The sequence below is a fragment of the Rhinichthys klamathensis genome, unplaced genomic scaffold (genome assembly GCF_029890125.1).
Source record: "Rhinichthys klamathensis goyatoka isolate OS25496 unplaced genomic scaffold, OSU_Roscu_1.1 h1tg000216l_1, whole genome shotgun sequence".
NCBI classification, from domain to species: domain Eukaryota; kingdom Metazoa; phylum Chordata; class Actinopteri; order Cypriniformes; family Leuciscidae; genus Rhinichthys; species Rhinichthys klamathensis.
This window is the reverse complement of record NW_026606741.1, coordinates 1,511,528-1,536,622: the sequence shown is the minus strand read 5'-3', so window position 1 is coordinate 1,536,622 and position 25,095 is coordinate 1,511,528. Positions and strand designations below refer to the sequence as shown.

Here is a 25,095-nt window from a genome sequence, read left to right as displayed (position 1 = left end):
TTCACATATTAACAAGTAACTGATTGTTGTTGTTTTTCTGCATTTGTTTCCAGTCTCTTTTCATTTTGGTATTTCCTTGAGTAAGTGTTCTATCAAAATAATTTTCAATAATATTCTTGTTCTCTAACATATAAAACACAAATCTCGTGGCATTCACATCATCACTAGTTTATTAGCTAGCTACTTATGTGCATCTAACAAAACATTTGCTCACTGTGACACAGAACAATGCTTTCTAATATGTTTCCCTAGACTACTTGAAGATGTGAAACTCTTCTCACACTGAGTACAGTCGTACGGCTTCTCTCCAGTATGAACTCGCTTGTGTATTTTCAGGTGTCCAGACCGAGTGAAACTCTTGTCACAATATGAGCACTTGTGAGGTTTTTCTCCAGTATGAATTCGTTGGTGCCGTTTCAGATCACCAGATGTAGTAAAGCTCTTCCCACAGTCAAAGCACATATAATCTCTCACGTCATTATGTGTTTTCTGGTGCAGTTTAAAACTGTCCAGACATGAAAAACTCTTTCCACAGAGAGAACACACATAAGGCCTCTCATCTGAATGAACTTTCAGGTGTTTTTTTAGTCTTGATGATGAAATAAAATCTTTACCACACTGATCACAGTTAAATGGCTTTTCTCCAGAGTGAATGAGCAGATGATAACTGAGAGCTGATGCTTGAGAAAAACTCTTTCCACACTGAGTGCATGTATACGGTTTCTCTCCAGTGTGAATTCTCATGTGTGTGTTAAGGGTTGCAGAACAAATGAAACTCTTGTCACAATATGAGCACTTGTAAGGTTTTTCTCCAGTATGAATTCGTTGGTGCCGTTTCAGACCACCAGATGCAGTAAATCTCTTCCCACAGTCAAAGCACATATAATCTCTCACTTCATTATGTGTTTTCTGGTGCTGTTTAAAACTGCCCAGCCATGAAAAACTCTTTCCACAGAGAGAACACACATAAGGCTTCTCATCTGAATGAACTTTCAGGTGTGATTTTAGATGTGCTGATGAAATAAAATCTTTACCACACTGATCACAGTTAAATGGCCTTTCTCCAGAGTGAATGAGCAAATGATAACTGAGACCTGATGCTTGAGAAAAACTCTTTCCACACTGAGTGCATGTATACGGTTTCTCTCCAGTGTGAATTTTCATGTGTATGTTAAGGTCTCCTTTCTGTGTAAAACTCTTTCCACACTGAGTGCATGTATACGGTTTCTCTCCAGTGTGAATTTTCATGTGTCTGTAAAGGTTTCCTTTCAGTGAGAAACTCTTTCCACACTGAGTGCAGGTGTGCGTCTTTTTGGCTTTTGTTTTTTGAATTCTTAAGTTACGATGTTCCTCCTTCACTTCATTCAGTTCTTGTCTTTGCTCTTTCACTCTCACCTGGTCTAAAACACACAGAAAAACAGTTAGAATCAGTTCAAGTGAACCTTTATTTAATAGCAGAGAGCAACAGAGATCAGATCTTTCACTCTTTGTTCTGTCATTCACTTGTTAATATAGTCAAAATATGTTTGACAACTGCTATATACAAGGTTATGATCATTCATATGCATTTCTCTATCATTTATCATCCATATACTGCTTACTAATTCACATCTACCAAAGCGTCAACAATGAAGAATCAAGAATGGACACCAACCTATTTGTTCCTCAGTATCTTCATGTTTTATTCTGGATGGCTCTGGATCACTCATGTCTTCAATCTCCTCTTTAATAAACTCCATCTTTAACAGTCACACAGATTTCAGCTGCTACTCCTGGAGTTTGTCCTTCTCTTGTAGGATGATGGGAATATTCCCAGTATTTATTGGTGAATTGTTGTGGGAGGGGCTTCACTGCAGGTGTGAACTGTGATCACTGTGTTTTTATCCAATCTGCATTTAAAAAGTACAGGAACATCATGTTAAACTGAGCAGCTGAAAAACCTCTTGGTCTCCAAAAGTTCCCTGTTTTCAGCTCATTCATTATGGTGATGTCTGAGATCTTCAGTAAATTGGCACATTAAATCGTTTTATTGGTGTCAAGAGGCTTATGTGAAATTTCACTTCCATCGGGTCTGAAACATATTAAAACATTAAGTTGTTAGAATGAGTTCAAGGAGGATAAATGTGAATTTTCAAGCAAACCCTGATTTAATATCAGAAAACAAGTGAGATCTGCTTATCAAATATACTATTTTTGATGTACTAAAGGTTAGTTTTGTCAGCCTCTTGTTAATAGTCAATATGTGAACGACAACTGCTGTACAAGATTATGATATAAGTGTATTTATATTCCTAGATTATTTGCTTATTTTACAGCAAAAGTTAATAAAATCAGCCATGATTTTTTTAACGTTTAAAATAATGTTTTGTGTATAGAAGGTAATATAGAATTAAACAAGAGAATCTGGTTATTCAGACAATTATAGGCTAAATGTTTTGTCTTTAAACTTTCATACAAATCAAAATTTCACACCAGTGAATTTAGTCAAAAAAATGTCTTTAAATATATAGCAGATTTCACCCAGCAACACAAATGAATCACATCTGCAGTTTATTGACAGAGGACAGACAATGAACACAGTTCTTTCCAAATAGAGCTATTCAAGTCATCTGGTGAAATTGTTTTCATATCGCAGAAAAATAAAATAACGCAATGCAATTTTTTCCCAATATCGTGCAGCCCTAGAGACAATAAACACACACTTAGGTAAAGTTGGTCTTATATTCGCACATTCGCGGACTTCTGCGTTCAATAACTCGTGAAATGGAAGCTTTAGCGTTAAGTTCTGCCAGGAAGACTCAATTGTTGCGTCACTTATTAACTTACCTTCTCATCTATCCAATCGCGTCTAATACTTGCGGTATAAAAGACCAGTACTTACACATGTTTGAGTTCGCAGATGCTGACGCTTTCATTGATGCTCTCGTTCAGTCGCCAGCCAACATGTTTCAGGACACGCATATTTTCCTATCCAGCAAACACAACATAGAGACAAAGAAACTCGTAATCTGAAAACAGGCATAAAGTCAGGCAGCAAACTTACACAAATCAGTCCACAGTAGAAAACAGTCCAGGACAGGCAGCAAACAATCACGAAGAGAATAAACAGTCCAAGAGTAATCCACGGGAAGACAAAACCACAGGAAGAAACGCTCAGAGATGTTCACCAGGGCAAAACAAAACTTCCCACTGAGGAACTTCTTTTTCTTCTTCTTCTTCTTCTTCTTCTTCTTCTTCTTCTTCATCTGTGTTTTTTATTGGAAGTTTGCAAACAAAGTGCATTACCGCCATCTTCTGGATTGAGGTACAACTCACTGGGATGTAATTTTGTTATGTTACTAAACAAAAAACAAATACATAAAAATAAAATTAAATAAAAAATTAAATTAAATTAAATAATATAATAAAACCTAAATCCAATCTGCAAGCTGAGTTTCTTTCATAAAGATTATAACATCCTTAATTATAGATTGCGTGCCAGGCAAACTCAATAGGTTTTTTAAACTCAATCCATTTTCCGTTGCCCTCTCTAGTTCTTTCCTTTTTTCAGAGTACTTTCTACTCATCAAGAATATATGTTTTACATTCCCCACTTCTCCACAATAAATGCATAATCCAGTCCGGTGTTTTCCTATTAACTTTCGGCAGCTGTTTAATCTTGTGTCCCCTATTCTCAACCTTGTAAGCATAGTGTCCTCCTGTCTTCTTATAGCTGTTCTTTTTAACCATCACTTCTTTCTGGATGCTTTATAAATGTCTTCCTTTCTCTTTGATCCCATGTATCCTGACACTTTTTATTTATAGTATCTTTAATAATAACTTTAATTTCTAATTTGCTAAGTGGAACTTGTATAATTATGTGCTCTGCTTTCAGGGCTTCTTTTGCTAATGTATCCACCTTTTCATTTCCCTCAATACCCACATGCACTGGAATCCAGCAAACTGTACATACATTTTTTGTTGAGTTAATCTAAAAATGAATGCTTACATATAGATTTTCCACTCTGAATACTTGATAGCGAGGACACGGAATCTGAGAAGATTACTATCATATGCGGACAGAGGCGGCCTTACCTATGTTTCACCCGTTTCAATTGAAACGGGCCCCGCCCTCCAAGGGGGCCCCAACAGACCGGCAAAATCCCATTCATTTTCTCCGTAGGATATTCATTTTCAGCCATAATGTCTAAACCATTCAAGGTAGATTGACCACGAGCTACGAGGTTGTGAAATGAAAGTTTCTGCTCCTTTAAAAGCCACAAGCTACGAAATCAACCTTGTTATTTGCAAAACACTGACGTCTGATTGGTAGAACTCGCGGTTACCATGGCGACGTTTACCACTCCCGTGAACGGCTTAAGCGATCTGAATTATAATATCGGTAGTTTATGTATTTACACCTTTGCCTTTTTTTCCCGTTAGGTTAAAATGTTATTTTGAACAGAAAAAGAATTTTAAGAGGAAATGAAACTGAAAAACGAAAGATATCGGACAACAAAAGAAAAGCTTTATTCAGTCTACCAAAAGTGAAGTTACCCTGCGTGAAAGGGCGAGGCTTATTCCATGATATATAATTGTGTATAGTTTTAATCAAATAAGGTTGGATTATTTATATGTTGAGCTGCCTGTTCATAAAGCTGAAAGAGCACGTAATACAATTATATACCATTGATGCAAACCAACAGGAATCCTTGCTTTTTCTGCTCTATTATGTTTATGTTTTATGTAGGGCCCCATATTAGTTATTGAAACGGCCCCCAGATGCTTAAGGCCGCCACTGTATGCTGTTTAACTTCCTCTAACCCAGGGGTCTCCAACCTTATTTCATTTGAGAGCTACTTTTTAAAAATGAAAGTGGCTGAAAGCTACTCGTACTATCTAACACTTAAATCTGTTAAATAATGTATCATAACTCTCAAATTGACAAAAATCCAAACTGTTATACGCCTGAAAGAGTTTTTATATACACATCCCATTTTAATGTCAGTGTAACGGTTACCAGCTGGAGTGCCCTTGAGAGCCACCAGAGGGGACTCCACATCAGACTCTCACGTTCACTCACAGACTACATTTCCCATAACTCACTGCCCGGACTCATCACTGATCACAATCACCTGTACCTCATTCTCTGATTGCATTCACCTGTGTGTCATCATCCTGTTAGTCTCAGTCCATATATACCATGCTCATTCATTCACTCACCGCGAAGTCTTGTTTTGCTGCTGCGAACATTTCCAAGCGTTTTCCCATGTATATTCCTGCCTGTTTTGACCTTGTCTGTTCCTGATCTTCTGCCTGGTTCCTGTATCCTTCCTGTTTGCTGCCTGCCCTGATATCCTGCCTGTTTACTGACCACGATTTTGCCTGATCTTCTCTGCTGTGTTTGCTGGTGTTTGACCCTTGCCTGGTGACTACTCTGTTAAATAAAGGACAAGCTGCACTTGGATCTGAACGTCTCCTATGCTTCGTAACAGAAGACTTCGCCACACCGAGATCCAGCAGCGATGCCAACTATGAGTCCAGACGTCCAAATCATGCGTCTCCGTCAGGAGAATCGGTCCATTGAAGACTATGTCGCGGAGTTTATTGAACTGGCACATCTCACCTCAATGAACACAGAGTGCCAGATGATCTTTTTCCGAGGAGGACTATCTGAACCGCTCAGTTCATTCATGCCCTTGCATGACCCTCACGGGACATTAGAGAGCTATATTGAACTGGCCCTTCTGTTAAGCGGTTCAGTGTATACGGTGGGTGTGGTAGATGAGGAACTCCGTGAACCCACAGTATCCCCTCAGCCTGAGTTTCACGTCAGCCACGACGAGCCTGAGTTTCTCCACGTCACACCAACCATAAAGCCTGCCACCAGATCGGTCTATGGCCGCCCAGGACTGGTTTCCAGCGTGGCAGATTCCCCGCTGATGTCTGCACGTGGTGCCAAGAGGGCCATTGTTTCAGGGTCTCGTCCTGCCGAGACCGTCCAGCCAGAGTCTCATCCCGCAGAGACCGTCCCGCCAGAGACCGCCGAGCAAGAGACTGAGCTTCACGTCACTTCTGCCGATCCAGAGACTGAGCTTCACGTCACTTCTGCCGATCCAGAGACTGAGCTTCACGTCACTTCTGCCGATCCAGAGACTAAGCTTCACGTCACTTCTGCCGATCCAGCGACTGAGCTTCACATCACTTCTGCCAATCTTGATCCTGATCCTGAGCCTGATCCTGATCCTGTGTCTTCAGACAAGATGGCCGACTCCACGCCTGTGTCTTCGGACAAGATGGCCGACTCCACGCCAGTGTCTACGGACAAGATGGCCGCCTCCGAGCCAGTGTCTACGGACAAGATGGCCGCCTCCGAGCCAGTGTCTACGGACAAGATGGCCGCCTCCGAGCCAGTGTCTACGGACAAGATGGCCGTCGTCACAGAGTCTGTTCCAGTTCCTGAGCCGGTGTCTGTTCCTCAGCCGGTGCCTGTTCCTGCGCCGTGGCCGCCCGAGGGGTCTTCACTGCCGTGGCCGCCCGAGGGGTCTTCACCGCCGTGGCCGCCCGAGGGGTCTTCACCGCCGTGGTCGCCCGAGGGGTCTTCACCGCCGTGGCCGCCCGAGGGGTCTTCACCGCCGTGGCCGCCCGAGGGGTCTTCACCGCCGTGGCCGCCCAAAGGGTCTTCACCGCCCGAAGGGTCTTCACCGCTGTGGCCGCCCGAAGGGTCTTCACCGCCTGGGCCGCCCGATGGACTGTCTGCTCCGCCCTGGCCGCCCGATGGACTGTCTGCTCCGCCCTGGTCGCCTGCACAGCCTGCTCTGCCCTGGTCGCCTGCACAGCCTGCTCCGCCCTGGTCGCCTGCACAGCCTGCTCCGCCCTGGTCGCCTGCACAGCCTGCTCCGCCCTGGTCGCCTGCACAGCCTGCTCCGCCCTGGTCGCCTGCACAGCCTGCTCCGCCCTGGTCGCCTGCACAGCCTGCTCCGCCCTGGTCGCCTGCACTGCCTGCTCCGCCCTGGTCTCCAGTCTTGCCGCAGTCTCCAGGTCCTCTTCCGCTCCATGGGCCTGGCCCTCCATCCCGCCCCCAGGTCCGCCTCCGCTCCACCTCCCTCCTGGACAATTTGAGGAGCGTCTGGAATCCGCTCCTTAAAGGGGGGGCTATGTAACGGTTACCAGCTGGAGTGCCCTTGAGAGCCACCAGAGGGGACTCCACATCAGACTCTCACGTTCACTCACAGACTACATTTCCCATAACTCACTGCCCGGACTCATCACTGATCACAATCACCTGTACCTCATTCTCTGATTGCATTCACCTGTGTGTCATCATCCTGTTAGTCTCAGTCCATATATACCATGCTCATTCATTCACTCACCGCGAAGTCTTGTTTTGCTGCTGCGAACATTTCCAAGCGTTTTCCCATGTATATTCCTGCCTGTTTTGACCTTGTCTGTTCCTGATCTTCTGCCTGGTTCCTGTATCCTTCCTGTTTGCTGCCTGCCCTGATATCCTGCCTGTTTACTGACCACGATTTTGCCTGATCTTCTCTGCTGTGTTTGCTGGTGTTTGACCCTTGCCTGGTGACTACTCTGTTAAATAAAGGACAAGCTGCACTTGGATCTGAACGTCTCCTATGCTTCGTAACAGTCAGAGTTAAAAAACAATCAGTACATGGAAACCAGTACTTTTGATAATTACACTATAGTTGTCGACAAATAACAGTTACATAGTTATAGTGCATCTTAACTCTAAATTGAGCATAAAATACTACACCTGAGTTTTTGTAAAATCATTTCACACTTTAAATTCACAGAACAGTATCAGAGAAGTTGTTGGCTAAACTTACCAGTTGTTTATAGTTCATCATAACTCTCAAATAAGCAAAAATGCCTGAAATACACCTGAGTTTTTGTAAACTCATTTCATTCTTTAAATTTACAGAACAGAATTTGTTGTTGGCTACACATAGCTGTTTCATTAGTATGCATTAATAAAAGTCAAGTTCAAAGTTAATTAAACTGGGAAACAAAAAGCAGAACAACTTCAAATGTTGGTCTTCATTCTGAACTAATATGTATGCTACATAAATATAAGAGTGTAGCTAAATGACAAAAGTTCATGAAGGGACACATATGATGTGCATTCACAATTCTTACATTTAATGAGCTGACTGACACTGCATTGATTCCACAAGAGAGGTATATGCTGGTGTGTATGCACTTAGGTTCACTCTTATGCACTCATTCAAATGTTCATCTGTCAGTCTTGTTCTGAATTTACATTTGATCATATTCATATCAGAAAATGCTGCTTCACAAAGGTATGTAGATCCAAATAAAGCAGATGCTTTGAGTGCAGCTTGGTGAATGTTCTTGTAGACTCCTGAGTCTACCAGACTCCAGAAATGTGGTAAATGTTGCTGAGATTTTAACTGGATATTATTTTGGAGATTAATAACTTCCATCTCCATCTCTAAAGCACTGACATTAAAGAGTTCAGCTATCTGCTTTGAAATTTGATCAATGTCCATCTCAGTAAAAGGTTTGGCAATGAATGCCACACATGGCTCAAGTTTTTCAAAATCACTGAACCGTCCCTCAAATTCCTGCCCAAGCCTGGACAGGAGGTCACAATACTTGTGTACATCAAAAACTTCAGTTGCATCTGCGTGGCTTTCTAACATCTTCAACACTGCAATCTGTTGCTTTTCAATTGGTGAACGTAAAATGACAGTTTTGCTCTAAAAGCCTTCACAGCACTGATCATATCACATAAGGATTTGTCTTTACCTTGTAACTGAAGATTGAGCTGATTGAGTTTCTCTGTCACATCAGCCAAGAATGCGAGATCAAGCAGCCACACAGCATCAGACAACAGGTTGGTGTCTTCCCCCCTTGCTTCCATAAAAGCTTTAATTTCACTCAGCAGGGAAATAAAGCGGTGAAGTACCTTACCCCTACTCAACCATCTGACTTCTGTGTGAAATAAGAGATCACCATACTCTGCAGAAAGTTCATCAAGAAACACTTTGAAGCATCTGTGTTGTTTGGACTTTGCGCGAATTGAGTTGATAATCTTAACAACCGGAGTCATGACATGATCAAAGCGCATAACCTTACTGCAGATTGCCTGCTGATGAATGATGCAGTGATAGTTCAGAAATGCAGGAAAATCTGGGTCGTTCTTGCAATGCGCAATAAATCCAGAGTGGCGCCCGATCATGGCTGGCGCTCCGTCTGTTGTCATAGATACCAGCTTTTCAAGGGGCACGCGTTTTTCCACGCAGTACGTCTTGAAAACGCTGTAGATGTCGACTCCTCTGGTCGACGTTATCAGAGGAAGCAATGCAAAAAACTCCTCCTTGGAGGAAAAATCATGAAAAACCATCCGAATGAAAACAGCCAACTGAGCTGTATCACTCAAGTCCACCGATTCATCGCACTGAAGTGAAAACCACGTACACCTTTCCATGTCCCGCTCTAATTGTCCGATCGCATCTGAAGCCAGCAAATAAACTCTCCTTGCCATGGTGTTGGCACTGAGCTGGACATCAGCGATAGCAGACAAAATTTCCGCCTTGCTTTTGTGGTCCTTGAATAAAGTTTCGGCCACCTCTGTCATCACGTCCTTTACCATGGCGCCATCGGTGAATGGTTTCTTGTGTTTTGTTAAGATGCGCGCCACTTTAAATGACGCCTCCGTAACAGCATTTCCTCTCTTTATCGGTTTGATGAATAAAGATTGCTGTTTTTGTAGTGTTGCTTTCAGCTGTTTTACCTTTTCAGTCCGCAGCCTGCTACCCACAGGAAAGTCTCGTGCTAAGTTCCCGTGAACTTGAGTGAAATGCCGCTCAACGTTACACTTTTTACCGACAGCAATGCTAGCGCCGCAAATTAGACACACACATCTTTCGTCTACATTTGTAAAGAAAAAATCACTTTCCCATTCTTCATGAAAATAGTATGTTTTTTTCCTTTTCTTTGCATGGCTGCTGTCTTTACTCATTCTGATGCGACGTTCTCAAGCTAGCCTTATTCGCGTGATGACGTGCTTGATTGAAACATTGACGTTGTATACGTCCATATTTTTATTTTTTATTTTTTTATTCTGTTATAGTGTAATTACATCTGTTTGTTCATAAATAAATAAAAAATGACCTCAAATCATGTCAAATAAATGTCAATATGTCAAATAAATACTTAATTTGCACATGAGGGGTGGGACATCCAACTATATTGCCTGACTCTGATTGGATGAAAATTACGTCTTGGCGAGCTACCTTCAATCATGCCACAAGCTACTGGTAGCTCGCGAGCGACGTGTTGGAGACCCCTGCTCTAACCCATTGCAGTGCTAAAATAATGGTCATTATTTCAACTGAGAAGACTGAGAGCTGATCTGAAGTTATTTTTTGGATGTTAATGTTGTATTTTGCGATGAATAAAGCTGAACCCGTCTTGCCAGTTATTGGATCTGGATCCATCTGTGTATATCTGTATTGAGTCACGACATCAGGCGCGTCGTTAGACATCCGGGGCTTAACATGTCGTGTTAAAACGTTAAATCTGGTGTTAACGAGGTTCTAGCGTTTGGCGCCATCTGACCATAGCATCTGACCGAGATTAAATACATCGACTAATGTTTTGCTTTAAAATGATTAATGCTTTTTTTTTTTCTGCTAACTGTAGTTTAACCATGGAAAATAAGTGGGGGGAAATTTTCGATTACATATTAAAGGGGTCATACCCTGCAGACCTAAATAAAGGGCAGAAGCAAAGCCTTAGGAAATACTCATCGAAATTCAGGATTCACGGTCAGTATTTACTACCAAAATACGTCTATACTGACAGGAATATGCATGTGTTCATATTTTGTATTATTTATTATTGGTTATGTCAATATTCCTTAAAGATGGAGAACTACTTTTTGGCAGTCACAGACGAGTCATAAAGACAAAGGAGGAGGCTATGAATTTATTTAAAGAATTTCATGCCTCTCCTATTGGAGGACATACAGGAACCTTAAAAACACGTGCTGCCATGTGCTCACGGTTTTACTAGTATGGCATGACAGTGGACATTGACAAATGGGTATGTAGTTTATCTGTTCATCCATAAGCCAACATTTGTGTTTTTATACGTCTATATCTTCATAATAATAGCTATGTGAAACTTACTGTTTGTAATTTCTCAAAGGACCACCCCTGAATGCAGTTAAAACTCTGGACTGCATCAAGGTCACCATCTTTTTGTAATCGACTAGATTTTAACAATTCTAAGCATTATTTTATTTAATCTATTATGCATCCAAATCACTAATAGGTATCTGCTGTGTGGGAGCTCATTGGCATTGATCTCACTGGTCCACTCCAAAAAACATCTACTGGGTATCAGTATATATTGACTGTCACTGACTATTTTTCCAAGTGGGTGGAGGCCTTTCCTCAAAAGACAAAGTCTGCATTGGAAGTAGCCAAAAACCTTTGTACAGTCATTTATAGACATGGCTGCCCTAAGCGCATACTGTCAGACCAAGGACGGGAGTTCGTCAATCAAGTAAGCTTCACTTTATGCATTTTGTTCTGATTATGTAATTTGTGATTTGGTGCTCAACAAATAAAGATTTATTGATTGAAATATTTGACAGAAGTACTAAAAACCAAATAAAAATAATGTTCTGAATTTTTTTCCATTATTATTAAATTTTTTTTTTTTAGATCAACAGCTCACTTTGTGTGCTGCTCTCCATTGAGAGGAGTGTTACGGCTGCTTACCATCCCCAAACAAATGGGCTTGATGAGAAAACCAATGATAACATCAAACGGTAAGAATCAGGGGCGTCACTAGGATTTTCATTTTAGGGGGGCTAAGCCCCCAATGAAGGTATAATTTTTTTTTTATTATAAAAAAAGGTAACACTTTAGTTAAGGATCTAATGCTCACTATTAACCAGTTTCATTACCATGCAAAGGCAGGGTTTTATCATCACTGTGGTCCCAAATGTGAGGTATGGGCAGATAGGGGGGTCCTGGGTTTCCCCGAGAAAATTTTGATATTTTGATTTCTCTGATCTGCATATTTTAAGATGTTTTGAAGGCCAAAAAATTTGGATAAAAGCTTTAAAACCATGTCAGTGGGCAGCTGATTATTTTTCTCTCCTCATCAGCAGCATCACTCTTTTTCTCTTTGTTTTTCTCTTGCCCTGTCTCTTCCCCTCCTAAAGCTGAGCTTTGACTGATATAGGCTTTTCATTTTTGTCAGTGAAGAAAGTAAACATAGGGTCAACTGATACTGAACTGTTACTGAAAGCTACTAAAGCTAGGTAATTAAGTTTATTAAATGCATTCACAATATGTAGGCTACACATTCATTATTGATCTTATGCCTAATACAGGGCTGTAGACAGGGCTTTATAATCAAAGAGGTTCAAATTATTTATTTCTCTGATGTGCATTTCAAGACGTTTTTAAGACCAAAAAAGGATAAGAAATAGCTTTAAAACCATGTCAGTGGGCAGTAGATTATTTGTCAATACCTGCTCTCTTCTCATCTCCATCACTCTTTATTTTTTCTCAGTCTCTCTTCATTTCTTTCTCTTCCCTTCCTAAACCTGGGCTTTCTTAATTTACTAAAGGCTACAATTTGTATTATATTCTCAATATGTACACATTCATTATTGATCTTGTGCTGAAAACGGCTTTGTTAATGTTTCTTGTCCCCTAACAATGACAGTAAACTAATTATTACATTAGCCTACATAAGTCACGTTACATAGGCCTATTTTCAGTTCAAAATGGCGAAATTAGACAAACCTATATTAGTTTGCCTGATTATTTTTTGTCATTCGTTTAACATTTATGCTCTAAAAAATGTCAAATATGAAATGCTACTTACATCTTATCTCGCACTTAACCGTACGCGTCGAGTCGCACTTTTAAAATTTGCGCTCAGCAGCGTCTGTGAACATAAAGCCCGCCTACTTTGATTTGATTGGTCATCTCAAATATTCTGACATTGACGAGCAGTGACAGACCAATGAGGCTCAATTGAACACACACACTGTTACGATCTTTAAAAGGCCTAGGGAATGTCGTACCATTAAAATATTAATATGCTGCTAGATGTGAAGTAGACTGGAAGAACATGTCAGACAAACTTTGAAAGAGAGAAATTACTGGATTTTATTTCACAGAAAAGCCGAAGCCACTAGTTCCAGTAACATAACAATGAATGCGCTATGTACAATGCAACAAAAAAAAAGATTGGGAGACAAACAAAAAGTGGCACCAAAGAACATAATATAACAAAAACAATCCTTAAGCTAACCCTAACCCTACACTGTTAAAAATTACCTGTAAATTTTACAGTAAAATACTGGCAGCAGGGTTGCCAGCCAGTTACTGTATTTTTTACAGTAGCGTCTGTAATTTAATTTACAGAATTTTACTGTATTCTCTGATTACAGTATTTTTTAAATTGTTGTATTTTTTACAGTAAGTTGCATGATTCTCTGTATTTACTATATCTAGAGGAAATATGTAAAATTCAGTATATACAATATATTTTCCTGATGTCTGAATATTAATGACTGGAAGCTGAATTTGAAATGTTAATTATTCATGTTTTTAAATACATTAAGTGTTGTATAATGCACAACTTAATTCCCCTATTTTACTTCACAAAACAAACAAATTATTCAACATCCTAATCTTGAAAAACAGGTCAACATTTGTTTAATTTATAACTTTAAAATATGCATGAAAAAAAGTAATAAAACAGTGTATTTTGTATATTTTGATTTAATTTTTATTTACAAACTTGTATTTTTTTTTTTAAATGGACATGAAATTAAATATTTTTTAATTACTTGAAACAAATTAGCCGTCATGGCCCTTCACACAAAGAAGAAATACGCAAACGACATAACATTTAAAACAAGTTGACCAACATGATCATAATAAAATGGTTCTGAAAAACACAGACACGGATGAATTTTCACCACTTCATTACCAGACAAACATATCCAAACAACAAGGCCCCAAGTGAGTCCAACAAACTTCTGATCAAAAATGGAGAATAATTCAGCTCCAGATGCTGTTCCATCACAGGATGCAAAGAGTGGCTAGAAATATTGAAAAGGACAATATATTAGATATATTACAAAACATAATGATATAGTCAGAGACAGATAGAGGGATGACAGATACAGGGTAACACTTTATAATAACTACACGCTAATAATCATTAGTTAAGCATGAGTAAACAGTTAATTCATCATTCATAAAGCATTAATAGACATTAATAAGCAGTTTATAAATACAGCTATAAATGCTTTCTTCTTGATTTACAAGCATATCTATAATTTATTTAATAATTGTATTTTCATCCTTTATTAATGATCAATTTATTATTTCTAAATGATTAATTGCATTTTTTATAAACCAGTTATTTAAGAGTTTTCAGTGGTTCACAAGATACTTAGAACGTGTATAATGTTTATTAACATTTATTTAAGCTGTAATTCAGGGTTAATTCGGGTAGTTATAAAGCATTTAGTAGTGGTCAGTTAACTATGTTTGTGAGCTCATCTAAAGTGAGGACTATTCATGCCTTGAAAGCATTTATAAAGGAGATTTAAAGGCTGTTAAATATTTCTCTGTTCTGTATCACTGTGTTGTGTTTGTTACATTTTACTGTTTAGAAGATTGATGCGCCTTTAAATCTCCTTTATAAATGCTTTACAAGGCATGAATAGTCCTCACTTTAGATTAGCTCACAAAATAGTTAACTGACCACTACTAAATGCTTTATAACTAGGCCTACCTGTATTTACTACATTTACTTACACTTTCTAAGTGATCTTATGAATAACTGACAACTCTTAAATAACTGGTTTATAAATAATGCTATACTTCATTTAGAAATTATTAATTGATCATTAACAAAGTATGAAAATACAATTATTAAACGCATTATAGATATGCTTATAAATCAAGAAAAAAAGTGTTTATAGCTGTATTTATAAACTGCTTATTAATGTCAATTAATGCTTTATAAATGATGAATTAACTGTTTACTCATGGTTAACAAATGATTAATAGCATGCAGTTATTATAAAGTGTTACCGAAAAGATAGATCTTTGTGTGTGTGTGTGTGTGTGTATGTGTGTGTGTGTGTGTTACTTACATTTCAGAAATTCCACTGATAACCCATCACTTTGCTGGGAAGAGTGGCAAGATGTGGGCTCACTGCAACCTGTTTCTTCTGTACCATTTGCCCTGTCGTTTTAGATGGCAATTTTCCTCTGTACTTCTTTGTTCCTCTCTCCGGATTGATACATACAAAACACCTAAAGGGCCAGGAAACAGACAATATGTAATTAAGACTCATTAACTCAACAGATAATATATCTAAAGGCAAGTTCTGATATTGAATACATGTGTAAAATGCAGGTACTGAAGTTGTTAAAAATTCAATCATTACCTTTATATGAACTCCAAGTGCCTCCTCCTGATTGCATTATGTAATATGCAGTGAACACTATATGGCAAGGCCAGACAGGAAGCTGGGCTGAATGCTCTCCTCACACACAACTTGGCCTTCCAGTGTCCACTTGTCAAAGTGTCTCCTAAAACAATAGCACATGTGGCCAAATTTATTTTTTACTATACCATTTTTATTTTTCAGCTTTTTACATTTAAACTATATTTTAGTATTCAGAGTGCAGGAACTCTTTCTTTTAAATAAAATGAACAAAGGCATTATACAAACAATAAGCTAATTACACACACAGAGTAGGCTATAGCTAATAATATAGCATATGTACTGAAATGTAAGGGATGTTTACACCGGCATATTAAACATGCGACAAAACTGGTATTACAGCACCATTCAAAATGTAGGCTAACGTTATATGACACACATCCTCTGTGAGTCTGACGCAAGGTTTTAACAACGCCGTTTTAATTTCGGCGCCCATTTTAACAGATGACTTCATTTTGATTTGATTTACACCATAAAATAATCACGAGGAAGTGTGCTGATCAACACGAAGCTCGTGTGAATACCGACTGTTGTCATTAAAGCATGTAATTCTTAACATAGGAGCCCATAGATCCCGAGGAATATGTGAAATACTACCGCGTCCGCGCTGCTGAAGCCCCGCGCAAGTCTCCCTCGCGCCCCGCGGTCGGAGGATGTGTGATCCGGGGTTAAGTTACCAACATGAACCGCGAATATAACGTGACCTTCATAGTCTACGAGTAACCCAACAAGAAAAATAAGAAACTGAAATAATAAGTCACTTACCACAGAGTTGAGAATCACTCCTCTTGCCGCCGCCGACACGACCGTTGAAGATCACAATGCCTCTGAAGATTTGAAATTTACAGCAATATTCTGTATTTTGAATCAAACCACCGCGCGACCCCAGAATGCATTGCAGTTTACAGCAATATGCTGTATTATTAGAAAACAGCCAGCTGCTGTAAAATAATGCTGTAATTTTTACAGCAATTCATTACAGTGTACTCAAAACAAAATGTGAAAAAGAAACCGCAATCTTCACGCACGCGGCGCTGACTAACCTAACTAAATAACAAAAATACAAGGGTTGGCGCTCACCACTAACCTAGTGTATATAACAGAGACAGACCTATGGGCAGTGTATACCGCGGCATACTGACCTACCGTTCGTACTCCCAGCTTATCGTAATGCCTCTATGATATAGAATAAACACACACCAATACATCGCACATCACTCAGTTCGCTACACAGAGCTACATCGCACATCACTCAGTTCGCTACACAGAGCTCAACACGCCACAGGAGAGAGTGAATGAACGCACCACAGGAGAGAGAGAGAGAGAATGAATGAACGCGCCACTCTCTTAAAACCAGCTGAACGGCCTTTGATTGGTTCTGGAACGTCGCCTCAATGATGACTAACGTCCGGCTCAGCCAATCACAGCAATCCTGCGAGCAGAGATAGTGAACTAGGGACGAAAGAGAAACACAATGAACATAATGGCCAACACGTGAAACAGATCAGTGAAACAAAACGTGGAACGTAACACACACCCTGCCCTCTGTCTGATGTGCTCTCTGCTCGGCGCCGCTGCGGATTGAAGATGAAGAATGCGCTGAATCTGATTATAACAAGTCTGAAGCGAATACAAATTTGTGTAGCCTACATTAATCACACATTTTTAGGGGGGCTAGGCAGAAGTTTAGGGGGGCTGAAGCCCCCCTAAAAAGGGCCTAACGACACCCCTGGTAAGAATTCATTATTCTTGTGTTTATTTTCAGGGTTTTGTTTATTTGGTAGCTCTTCTGATCATTATTACCAAAGTGTATTGAAAGTTGTTAGTTTCTGTCTTGAAATGCATTCATTTAGAAATATATAAATATAAATTATTTTTCTAGGGCACTTAAAAAGCTTGTTAATGATCAGCAGGATGACTGGGACCAGTACCTAGATGCAAGTCTTTTTTCGCTGAGATCCAAAATGCAAACCACAACAAATTTCTCACCATTTCTTTTAATGTATGGGCGAGAAGCTAGATTTCCATCAGAAGTGCCTGTTGAACTGCCGGTAGGTTTTTTCTTGAAAATGGCTTTCTGTTAGGGCCAAGCATCAAGTGACCAAACATTTTAAAAGATCAGCTTAGATAATATAGCTTAAAATATTATCTAATATTAATATTTAGAATATAGTTAGAATTAAACATTGGGTAACAAAATGCTTTCCATTTGTTCTCTTTCTAATGCAATGTTCAGGTTTGACTGTATTATAAAGTAAAACTGGCAGACATAGGGTAATTACAAACGCAGCTCGAAGTTCCCTTGAAAGGGAACTGAAAGATAGGCTGCTATCTCAGACTGACTACAGGAGCGAAATGAAATTAGCGGAAGTAGGAAGTCTGACGTAGTCAGGCTACAAAAGAAGATGCACGTCTGAAAAACGTCGACTACGACAATCCGTCCAACGATCATTACACAAAGGCTGTCACCGAATTAATTGACACTTTGAAAGCAGTTTTTCCACGCACGTTGGACATTCACAAAGTTCGCCAGTGCACTCAGGGAAAAGATGAAACTACAGAAGCTTATTTCCTCCGACTGAAAGAGTGTTTTGATCGACATGGGGGAATGGATAAGAGAAAACCACCAACGGACGCGGAGGCGCAACCTTTGGGGTCTGATCCATATGATGACTATCTGAGAACTTTGTTCTTGGATGGACTGAATAAAGAAATTTCAAGGGCAATTCAGAAATCCTGTGTTGGATGGCAGCTGGCCTCCTCAGCAGAGATCAGGCGGCATGCGAGACACCATGAGGAAATAATAAAGACACAGCAGACAACCAAGACCGCGAAGCAAGAGAAAGATCTTTCACTCGCTCTGATAGCATTGCACATGAGTGGCAAGGACTCCAATCCACACCGCTATAACCAGAGAGGTGATGGAGGAAGAGGCAGAGGACGTGGTCGTGGCAGAGGTAGACATTTTTCACAAAATCAACAACGTCCAGACCGAGACCCTTGTTTCATTTGTGGACAGAAAGGACATTGGCGTGACACTTGTCCGCAAGCAGCCTACAAAGCAAACCAGGCGGATTGAGAGAGGGAGGGTGCGAGCAACGGGTTTCAAGCATTGTTATTTTTAATTGAAACCGGTGCGACTTTTTCCATAATAAAAGAAACAGAGTTGACGCAGCCAGTTTCACTTTCTGGAAAAACGACTTTTTCCAGAAGTGCAACAGGTCACGTGGTTAAAGAATCATTCTCAACGCCGCTTGAGTGTTCAATCGATGAGAAGAAATTTGAGCATTGCTTTCTGATTACTCAAACATGTCCAGTTAATCTGATGGGTCGGGATTTACTTTGTAAACTGGGTATTTCTGTTCACTGTACTACTAAAGGGATTTCTGCTGACATTACTCCAGTGTTTAATTCCTTGTTGGAAAGAGGGGTCATTGTTGAGTGTCCGGACTCGCCTGTCCGCACGCCGATCTTTCCAGTAAAGAAAATTAGAGATAAAAATCAAGCTGTCGAATACCGTTTCGTCCAGGACTTAAAAGCGGTGAACGAAGCCGTTCAAGCGCGAGCTCCTTTTGTTCCTAATCCATATACGATTTTATCTGATCTTATCCGTATACGATTTATCAGAAGAAGCATTAGAACAACAGGAGAGAACATCAGTCTGTGAGTGTTTACTTTCTCATTTGATTTTAGCGCGGCTCTTCGTTACTGTGTTTACCCTGGTAAAAACGCGCGTGTGTTTGTTTGTGTCGTGACTGAGTTTCGCTGGCCAAATAGTTGGGCGTGGCCAAAGCCAGTTAAAGTACTTAATCTAGGCATTTGCTAATAGTTGTTAGAAGAAGCATTAGAACAACAGGAGAGAACATCAGTCTGTGAGTGTTTACTTTCTCATTTGATTTTAGCGCGGCTCTTCGTTACTGTGTTTACCCTGGTAAAAACGCGCGTGTGTTTGTTTGTGTCGTGACTGAGTTTCGCTGGCCAAATAGTTGGGCGTGGCCAAAGCCAGTTAAAGTACTTAATCTAGGCATTTGCTAATAGTTGTTAGAAGAAGCATTAGAACAACAGGAGAGAACATCAGTCTGTGAGTGTTTACTTTCTCATTTGATTTTAGCGCGGCTCTTCGTTACTGTGTTTACCCTGGTAAAAACGCGCGTGTGTTTGTTTGTGTCGTGACTGAGTTTCGCTGGCCAAATAGTTGGCCAGCCAAACTCACACAGCTTTTAAGCAGCTCCCACAGCTTTTAAGCAGGCTCGAGTAACCCCACTGCTTAAGAAACCCAATCTAAATCCAGCACATCTAACAAGTTACAGACCGGTATCTCTTCTTCCATTTGTCGCGAAAACACTTGAACGAGTTGTTTTCAACCAGATCTCCTCCTTTCTTACACAGAACAACCTCTTGGACGACAATCAGTCTGGTTTCAAAAGCGGACACTCAACTGAGACTGCCCTGCTCTCAGTAATTGAAGCTCTGAGACTGGCAAGAGCAGCTTCCAAATCCTCAGTCCTCATCCTGCTGGATCTGTCTGCTGCTTTTGACACAGTTAACCACCAGATCCTCCTGTCAATCCTAAAGATGAAGGGCATCTCGGGAACTGCACTCCAATGGTTCGAGTCTTACCTCTCAGGTAGGTCCTTTAGGGTGTCGTGGAGAGGTGTGGCGTCTAAGGCCCCAACATCTAGCTACTGGGGTGCCTCAGGGCTCAGTGCTTGGACCACTCCTCTTCTCCATCTACATGACATCACTAGGATCTGTGATTCAGAAACATGGCTTTTCCTATCATTGCTACGCTGATGACACGCAACTCTACCTCTCATTCCAGCCTGACGATCCGACGGTAGCTGCTCGTATCTCAGCCTGCCTGACAGACATCTCTGGCTGGATGAAGGACCACCACCTTCAACTAAACCTTGCGAAGACAGAGCTACTTGTGGTCCCGGCCAACCCAACACTTCATCACAACTTCTCCATTCAGCTAGGCTCGTCATCCATAACTCCATCAAGGTCAGCTAAGAACCTTGGGGTTGTAATTGATGATCAGTTGAAATTCACAGACCACATTGCTAGAACTGCCCGGTCCTGCAGATTTGCTTTGCACAACATTAGGAGGATCAGGCCCTTCCTTACAGAGCATGCCACACAACTCCTTGTCCAAGCACTTGTTTTATCCAGACTGGACTATTGTAATGCTCTCCTGGCTGGTCTTCCAGCTTGCTCTGTCAAACCTCTACAATTGATCCAGAATGCTGCAGCCAGAGTAGTCTTCAATGAGCCGAAGAGAGCACACGTCACTCCTCTCCTCACACAATTGCACTGGTTGCCAGTTGCCGCTCGCATTAAATTCAAGGCACTGACGTTTGCCTACAGAACAACCACTGGCACTGCTCCCTCTTACCTAAACTCATTACTTCAGACTTATGTGCCATCCAGAAACCTGCGCTCTGCTAGCGAATGTCGTCTTGTGGTACCATCTCAAAGAGGCACAAAATCTCTTTCTCGGACCTTTACCATGGCTGTTCCCTGTTGGTGGAATGATCTGCCTAACTCAACCAGAGCTTCTGAGTCAGTAGCCACTTTCAAGAAACTGCTGAAGACATATCTTTTTCGGCAGCACTTGATTCAGTAGAATTAACACTTTCTCTTCTCTTCTATTCTATAAAAAAAAAAAAATAAAAAAAAAAAGAAACTGCACTAAAATTTAACAGAGGGGTTATAGCACTTACGTATTGTTGTCCTACTGTTAGTTTAACTGCTTCTATTGTTCTCATTTGTAAGTCGCTTTGGATAAAAGCGTCTGCTAAATGAATAAATGTAAATGTAAATGTAAATGTTTATCTCAAATTTCAGCTGACACCAAGTGTTACACACTGGTTGACATTTCAAATGCGTTTTTTAGTGTCCCAGTACATCCTGACTCACAATTTTGGTTTGCATTTAATTTCAATGGCAAACCGTATACATTCACGAGGTTTTGTCAGGGGTTTTGCGAAAGTCCAACTATCTTTAACGAAGCTTTGAAACGCAGTTTAGAAGATTTGGTTCTTCCGCCTGGCGTGGCTCTATTACAGTATGTGGATGATTTGTTGCTTTGCTGTCCAAATGAACAGATCTGCAAGCAGGCTACCATCACATTGTTGACTTATTTGGCAGAACGGGGCCACAAGGTCAATCCAAGTAAGGTGGCTGTAAATAAAACTGAAGTCACCTTTTTGGGTCTTGTGTTAACGCCAAATGGGAAATCGTTATCTGACAAGAGGGTCACTGCAATACAGAACATTCCTAAACCGACCACCAAAAAGCAAATGATGTCGTTTTTGGGAATGACCTCGTATTGTAGGACATTTATTCCTTGTTACAGCGAAAAGGAAGGGCCTTTGTCAACGTTAATTTATGGACAGGATATGGCAGCCTATGACAAATTGACATGGACCGCAGAGGCAGAAAGTGCCTTTTGTGAAATGAAACAGGCATTGCTGAGTTCTCCTACGCTTGGCATACCAAATATGCCTTTCACACAGACGGTTGCTGAGAAAAATGGTTACATGTCTTCTGTCCTGCTACAGGAGCATGGGGGCAAATTGAGGCCAGTGGCATATTTTTCAGCTTAGCTAGACGCAGTGGCTAGAGGACTTCCTGTTTGTCTAAGGGCTGTGGTAGTGGCTGAGAGAGCTGTGGTAGCCTCTAGAGATTTTGTGGGTTTCAGTGATTTGACACTGCTTGTGCCACACGCTGTGTCAATGATACTTTTAGAACAGAGGACTTCTCATTTGTCGGCTGCACGATGGCTCAGGTATTCCTTCGTTTTGCTGGAAATGCCTAATGTTACAGTTAAACGTTGTAATGTTTCTGAATCCAGCTACTTTACTCCCTACAGAGCTGGATGGTGAACCTCACTGTTGTGTTTCAGCCTTGGAACAGATATGTAGTCCTAGACCAGACTTGACAGACGAGGCTTTACCCAACAGTGACATGATACTTTATGTGGATGGGTCATCCAGTAGGGATGGCAAAAACAGAGCTGGGTATGCAGTTGTCTCCTTAACTGAGGTTCTGGAACAACAATCATTGCCGTCACATTTTTCAGCACAAGCTGCTGAGCTGGTAGCTCTGACTGCAGCATGTAAATTTGCAAGTGGCCAACGTGTTACAATTTACACTGACTCAAGATATGCTTTTGGAGTTGTCCACGACTTTGGCTCGTTGTGGAAACATCGAAAGTTTTTGAAAGCAGACGGCAAGCCAATATTGAATCACCTTTTGGTGAGTGAATTGTTAGACGCTCTGTTGTTGCCCAAAGAAGTGGCAGTCTGCAAGCGTCAGGCTCATACTACAGGAAGCGATGACGTGAGGAAACAGAGCGGCTGATTTAGCTGCTAAGGCTGGGGCTCTACTTCCTGTTCAAATCACCACTGCAGCACGGCTGGATGATGAATTGGGAGACATAGAAGCAATGCAGCAGCACGCTTCTCCCTCTGACAAAGAAAAATGGAGAAATGCAGGGTGTGTGTATGTGGATGGACAATGGAGGGGCCCCGAAAATAAACCATGTTTACCTTCTCATTTCTTTCAGGCTTATGCAAAATTAACACATGGACTGGACCACACATCGAAAAGCGGAATGTTTACTGCTATGCAAAATAACTGGTTTACCAAAGGTTTTTCCACAGTGGCAGCAGATTTTTGCAGCAGATGTCTGATTTGCAGATGTCTGAAAATATCAAGTGATAATGGTTCGCATTTTGTTAACAGTGCAATTTCTGCAGTTGAAGCATTCCTGGGTACTTCTTGGAAGCATTTCTGCTCGTACCACCCAGAATCAGCAGGGGCAGTAGAGAGAACTAACCAAATTCTGAAAAATAAACTGGTAAAAATTTGTGATGAAACAGGGCTTTCATGGCCACAGGCCTTGCCCATTGCATTGACTTACATGAGAATGAGGAAGAGGGGACGCGCACAGCTCTCTCCATTTGAGATTCTGTTTGCTCGTCCACCTCACATGGGCTGGGAACCACATAATCCTAGACCACTGCCTGACACCACTCTTTGTGAACATGACATGCTGCAATATTGTGTTGAACTGGATAAGGTGTTTGCTGGTATTTCGAAACAGGTCAAAGCAGCAGCTCCAGTGCCAGCTGAGATGGCCCTGCACAACATCAAACCAGGTGATTTCGTGTTGATCAAGGATCTGAGGCGAAAACACTGGAGAGCGAAGAGGTGGCAGGGGCCATTTCAGGTTTTGCTGACAACTCACACTGCCGTGAAAGTCGCAGAAAGGGCTCCGTGGATCCATGGGACGCACTGTCGAAAAGTGCCAGCTCATGCGGTAGCTGCAACAGGAAAGGTGCCAGCTCATGCGGTAGCTGCAACGGAAGGAGGATCCCAGTCACAGCCAACAAGTAAAACACAGGTGTCAGACTAACCCAAGTTGCTTGTCAGCCTGTAGGTTACTCACTGGAAAACCATCATCATTGGAGAGAGGACGAATCAATAGTACAGGACGATTCTGCAATTTTAGGAATGGTCCGTACTGCGTCAAGAACTTTGTGGTCTTTTGACGGAGTGGGCAGTGCAGTTGACTGTCTAATAATATCTACTAGGCCTGGCCTGAGACCAACGATACATAGGGAAACAGGACTTATATCATTTTCACAAGAACATTTCCTTGCTTGGCACGGTTGCACTGTGTGGCAATATGTTACTAAATCTTATCCTCTTAACTAGCCTGACCATAGGCCTAGCACAGGATGGTAGTATAAAGGTGGTAATGACAAGTAAGAGTAAGATAGAGTAAGATAACTATAATATGTGATCCTATTTCAGCAGCAGGACCTGGGTATAATCCAGAGCATTTGTACAAATGGGGTAAAGCCATGTACTTTTGTAAAGATCCATGTGGATGGCAAGATGTGTACGGAGGTAATAAGGCGGCTATGAATGAGGGTCTCTTGACCAAGGCGGGATATGTCTCACTCAATGGTTTTAGCAAACGGATGATGTCAGGCCTTATAAAATTCGAAGAAATCACTGAAAACTTTAAAACTAAACTGAAAGTTACTTTGTCAACAGGGAACGATGGCGCGACCCAGTGGGGAGGAAAATTCTTCTGTGTTTGGTGGACCGCAGGGGCCGACACGTATGTTCAGATTAAAATTAAAATGGTAGATCCAACACCGAAAACTCATAGTCTGTCTGAACTAATAACTCATACTAGCATACCTGAAGAAGAAGACGCTGAATTAGAACGACAGTTTAATTTGCATCATGAAGACGCAACTATTTCACAAAACAGAATTCAATGTGCGGGCAACAAAGCATGCATGTTAAGTTTACTTCAACGGCAAGCTTTGGCCGTCAACCAGTCATGTTGGTGGTGTTTGCAAATGGATAGAACCTGGAGGGTCCATCCATTAAGATCGGCAAATTTAGGAGAACTAATAGGATTAATACCGTGTGCGATGTGGAAATTACTGAACGCAAAAAACCCTGGAGAGATCAAATCAATATCTCCACAGAAGGTTGTGTGTCAAAACCAAACAGAACACAGTACCAGAGGCTTTGACAATGTTTGGGTA

General features: G+C 41.1%; 1 protein-coding gene and 1 long non-coding RNA gene across 2 annotated transcripts; one reads left to right on the top strand and one right to left on the bottom strand.

The window, feature by feature from the left end:
- Window positions 1–210: 210 nt before the first annotated feature.
- Window positions 211–9,613, bottom strand: LOC130097308 (zinc finger protein 883-like). The gene is made up of 2 exons (XM_056264108.1): window positions 8,767–9,613; window positions 211–1,400 (listed from the first exon to the last, which is right to left on the bottom strand). The coding sequence occupies exons 1-2, from the start codon at window positions 9,611–9,613 to the stop codon at window positions 211–213; spliced, it is 2,037 nt and encodes a 678-aa protein (XP_056120083.1).
- A 1,655-nt stretch (window positions 9,614–11,268) lies between these two features.
- Window positions 11,269–17,617, top strand: LOC130097340 (uncharacterized). The gene is made up of 3 exons (XR_008808291.1): window positions 11,269–11,532; window positions 11,694–11,800; window positions 17,403–17,617. It is a non-coding gene; the product is annotated as an uncharacterized LOC130097340 (long non-coding RNA).
- The last annotated feature ends 7,478 nt before the right edge of the window (window positions 17,618–25,095 follow it).

What these genes read in the sequence shown, in the direction of transcription:
- LOC130097308 (XM_056264108.1), bottom strand. Translation starts at nt 9,613, where the DNA reads ATGGTAAAGGACGTGATGACAGAGGTGGCCGAAACTTTATTCAAGGAC. An exon ending in GCTCAATCTTCAGTTACAAG is followed by an intron (nt 1,401 to 8,766) that starts GTAAAGACAAAT and finishes TGTGTGTTTTAG; the next exon opens with ACCAGGTGAGAGTGAAAGAG.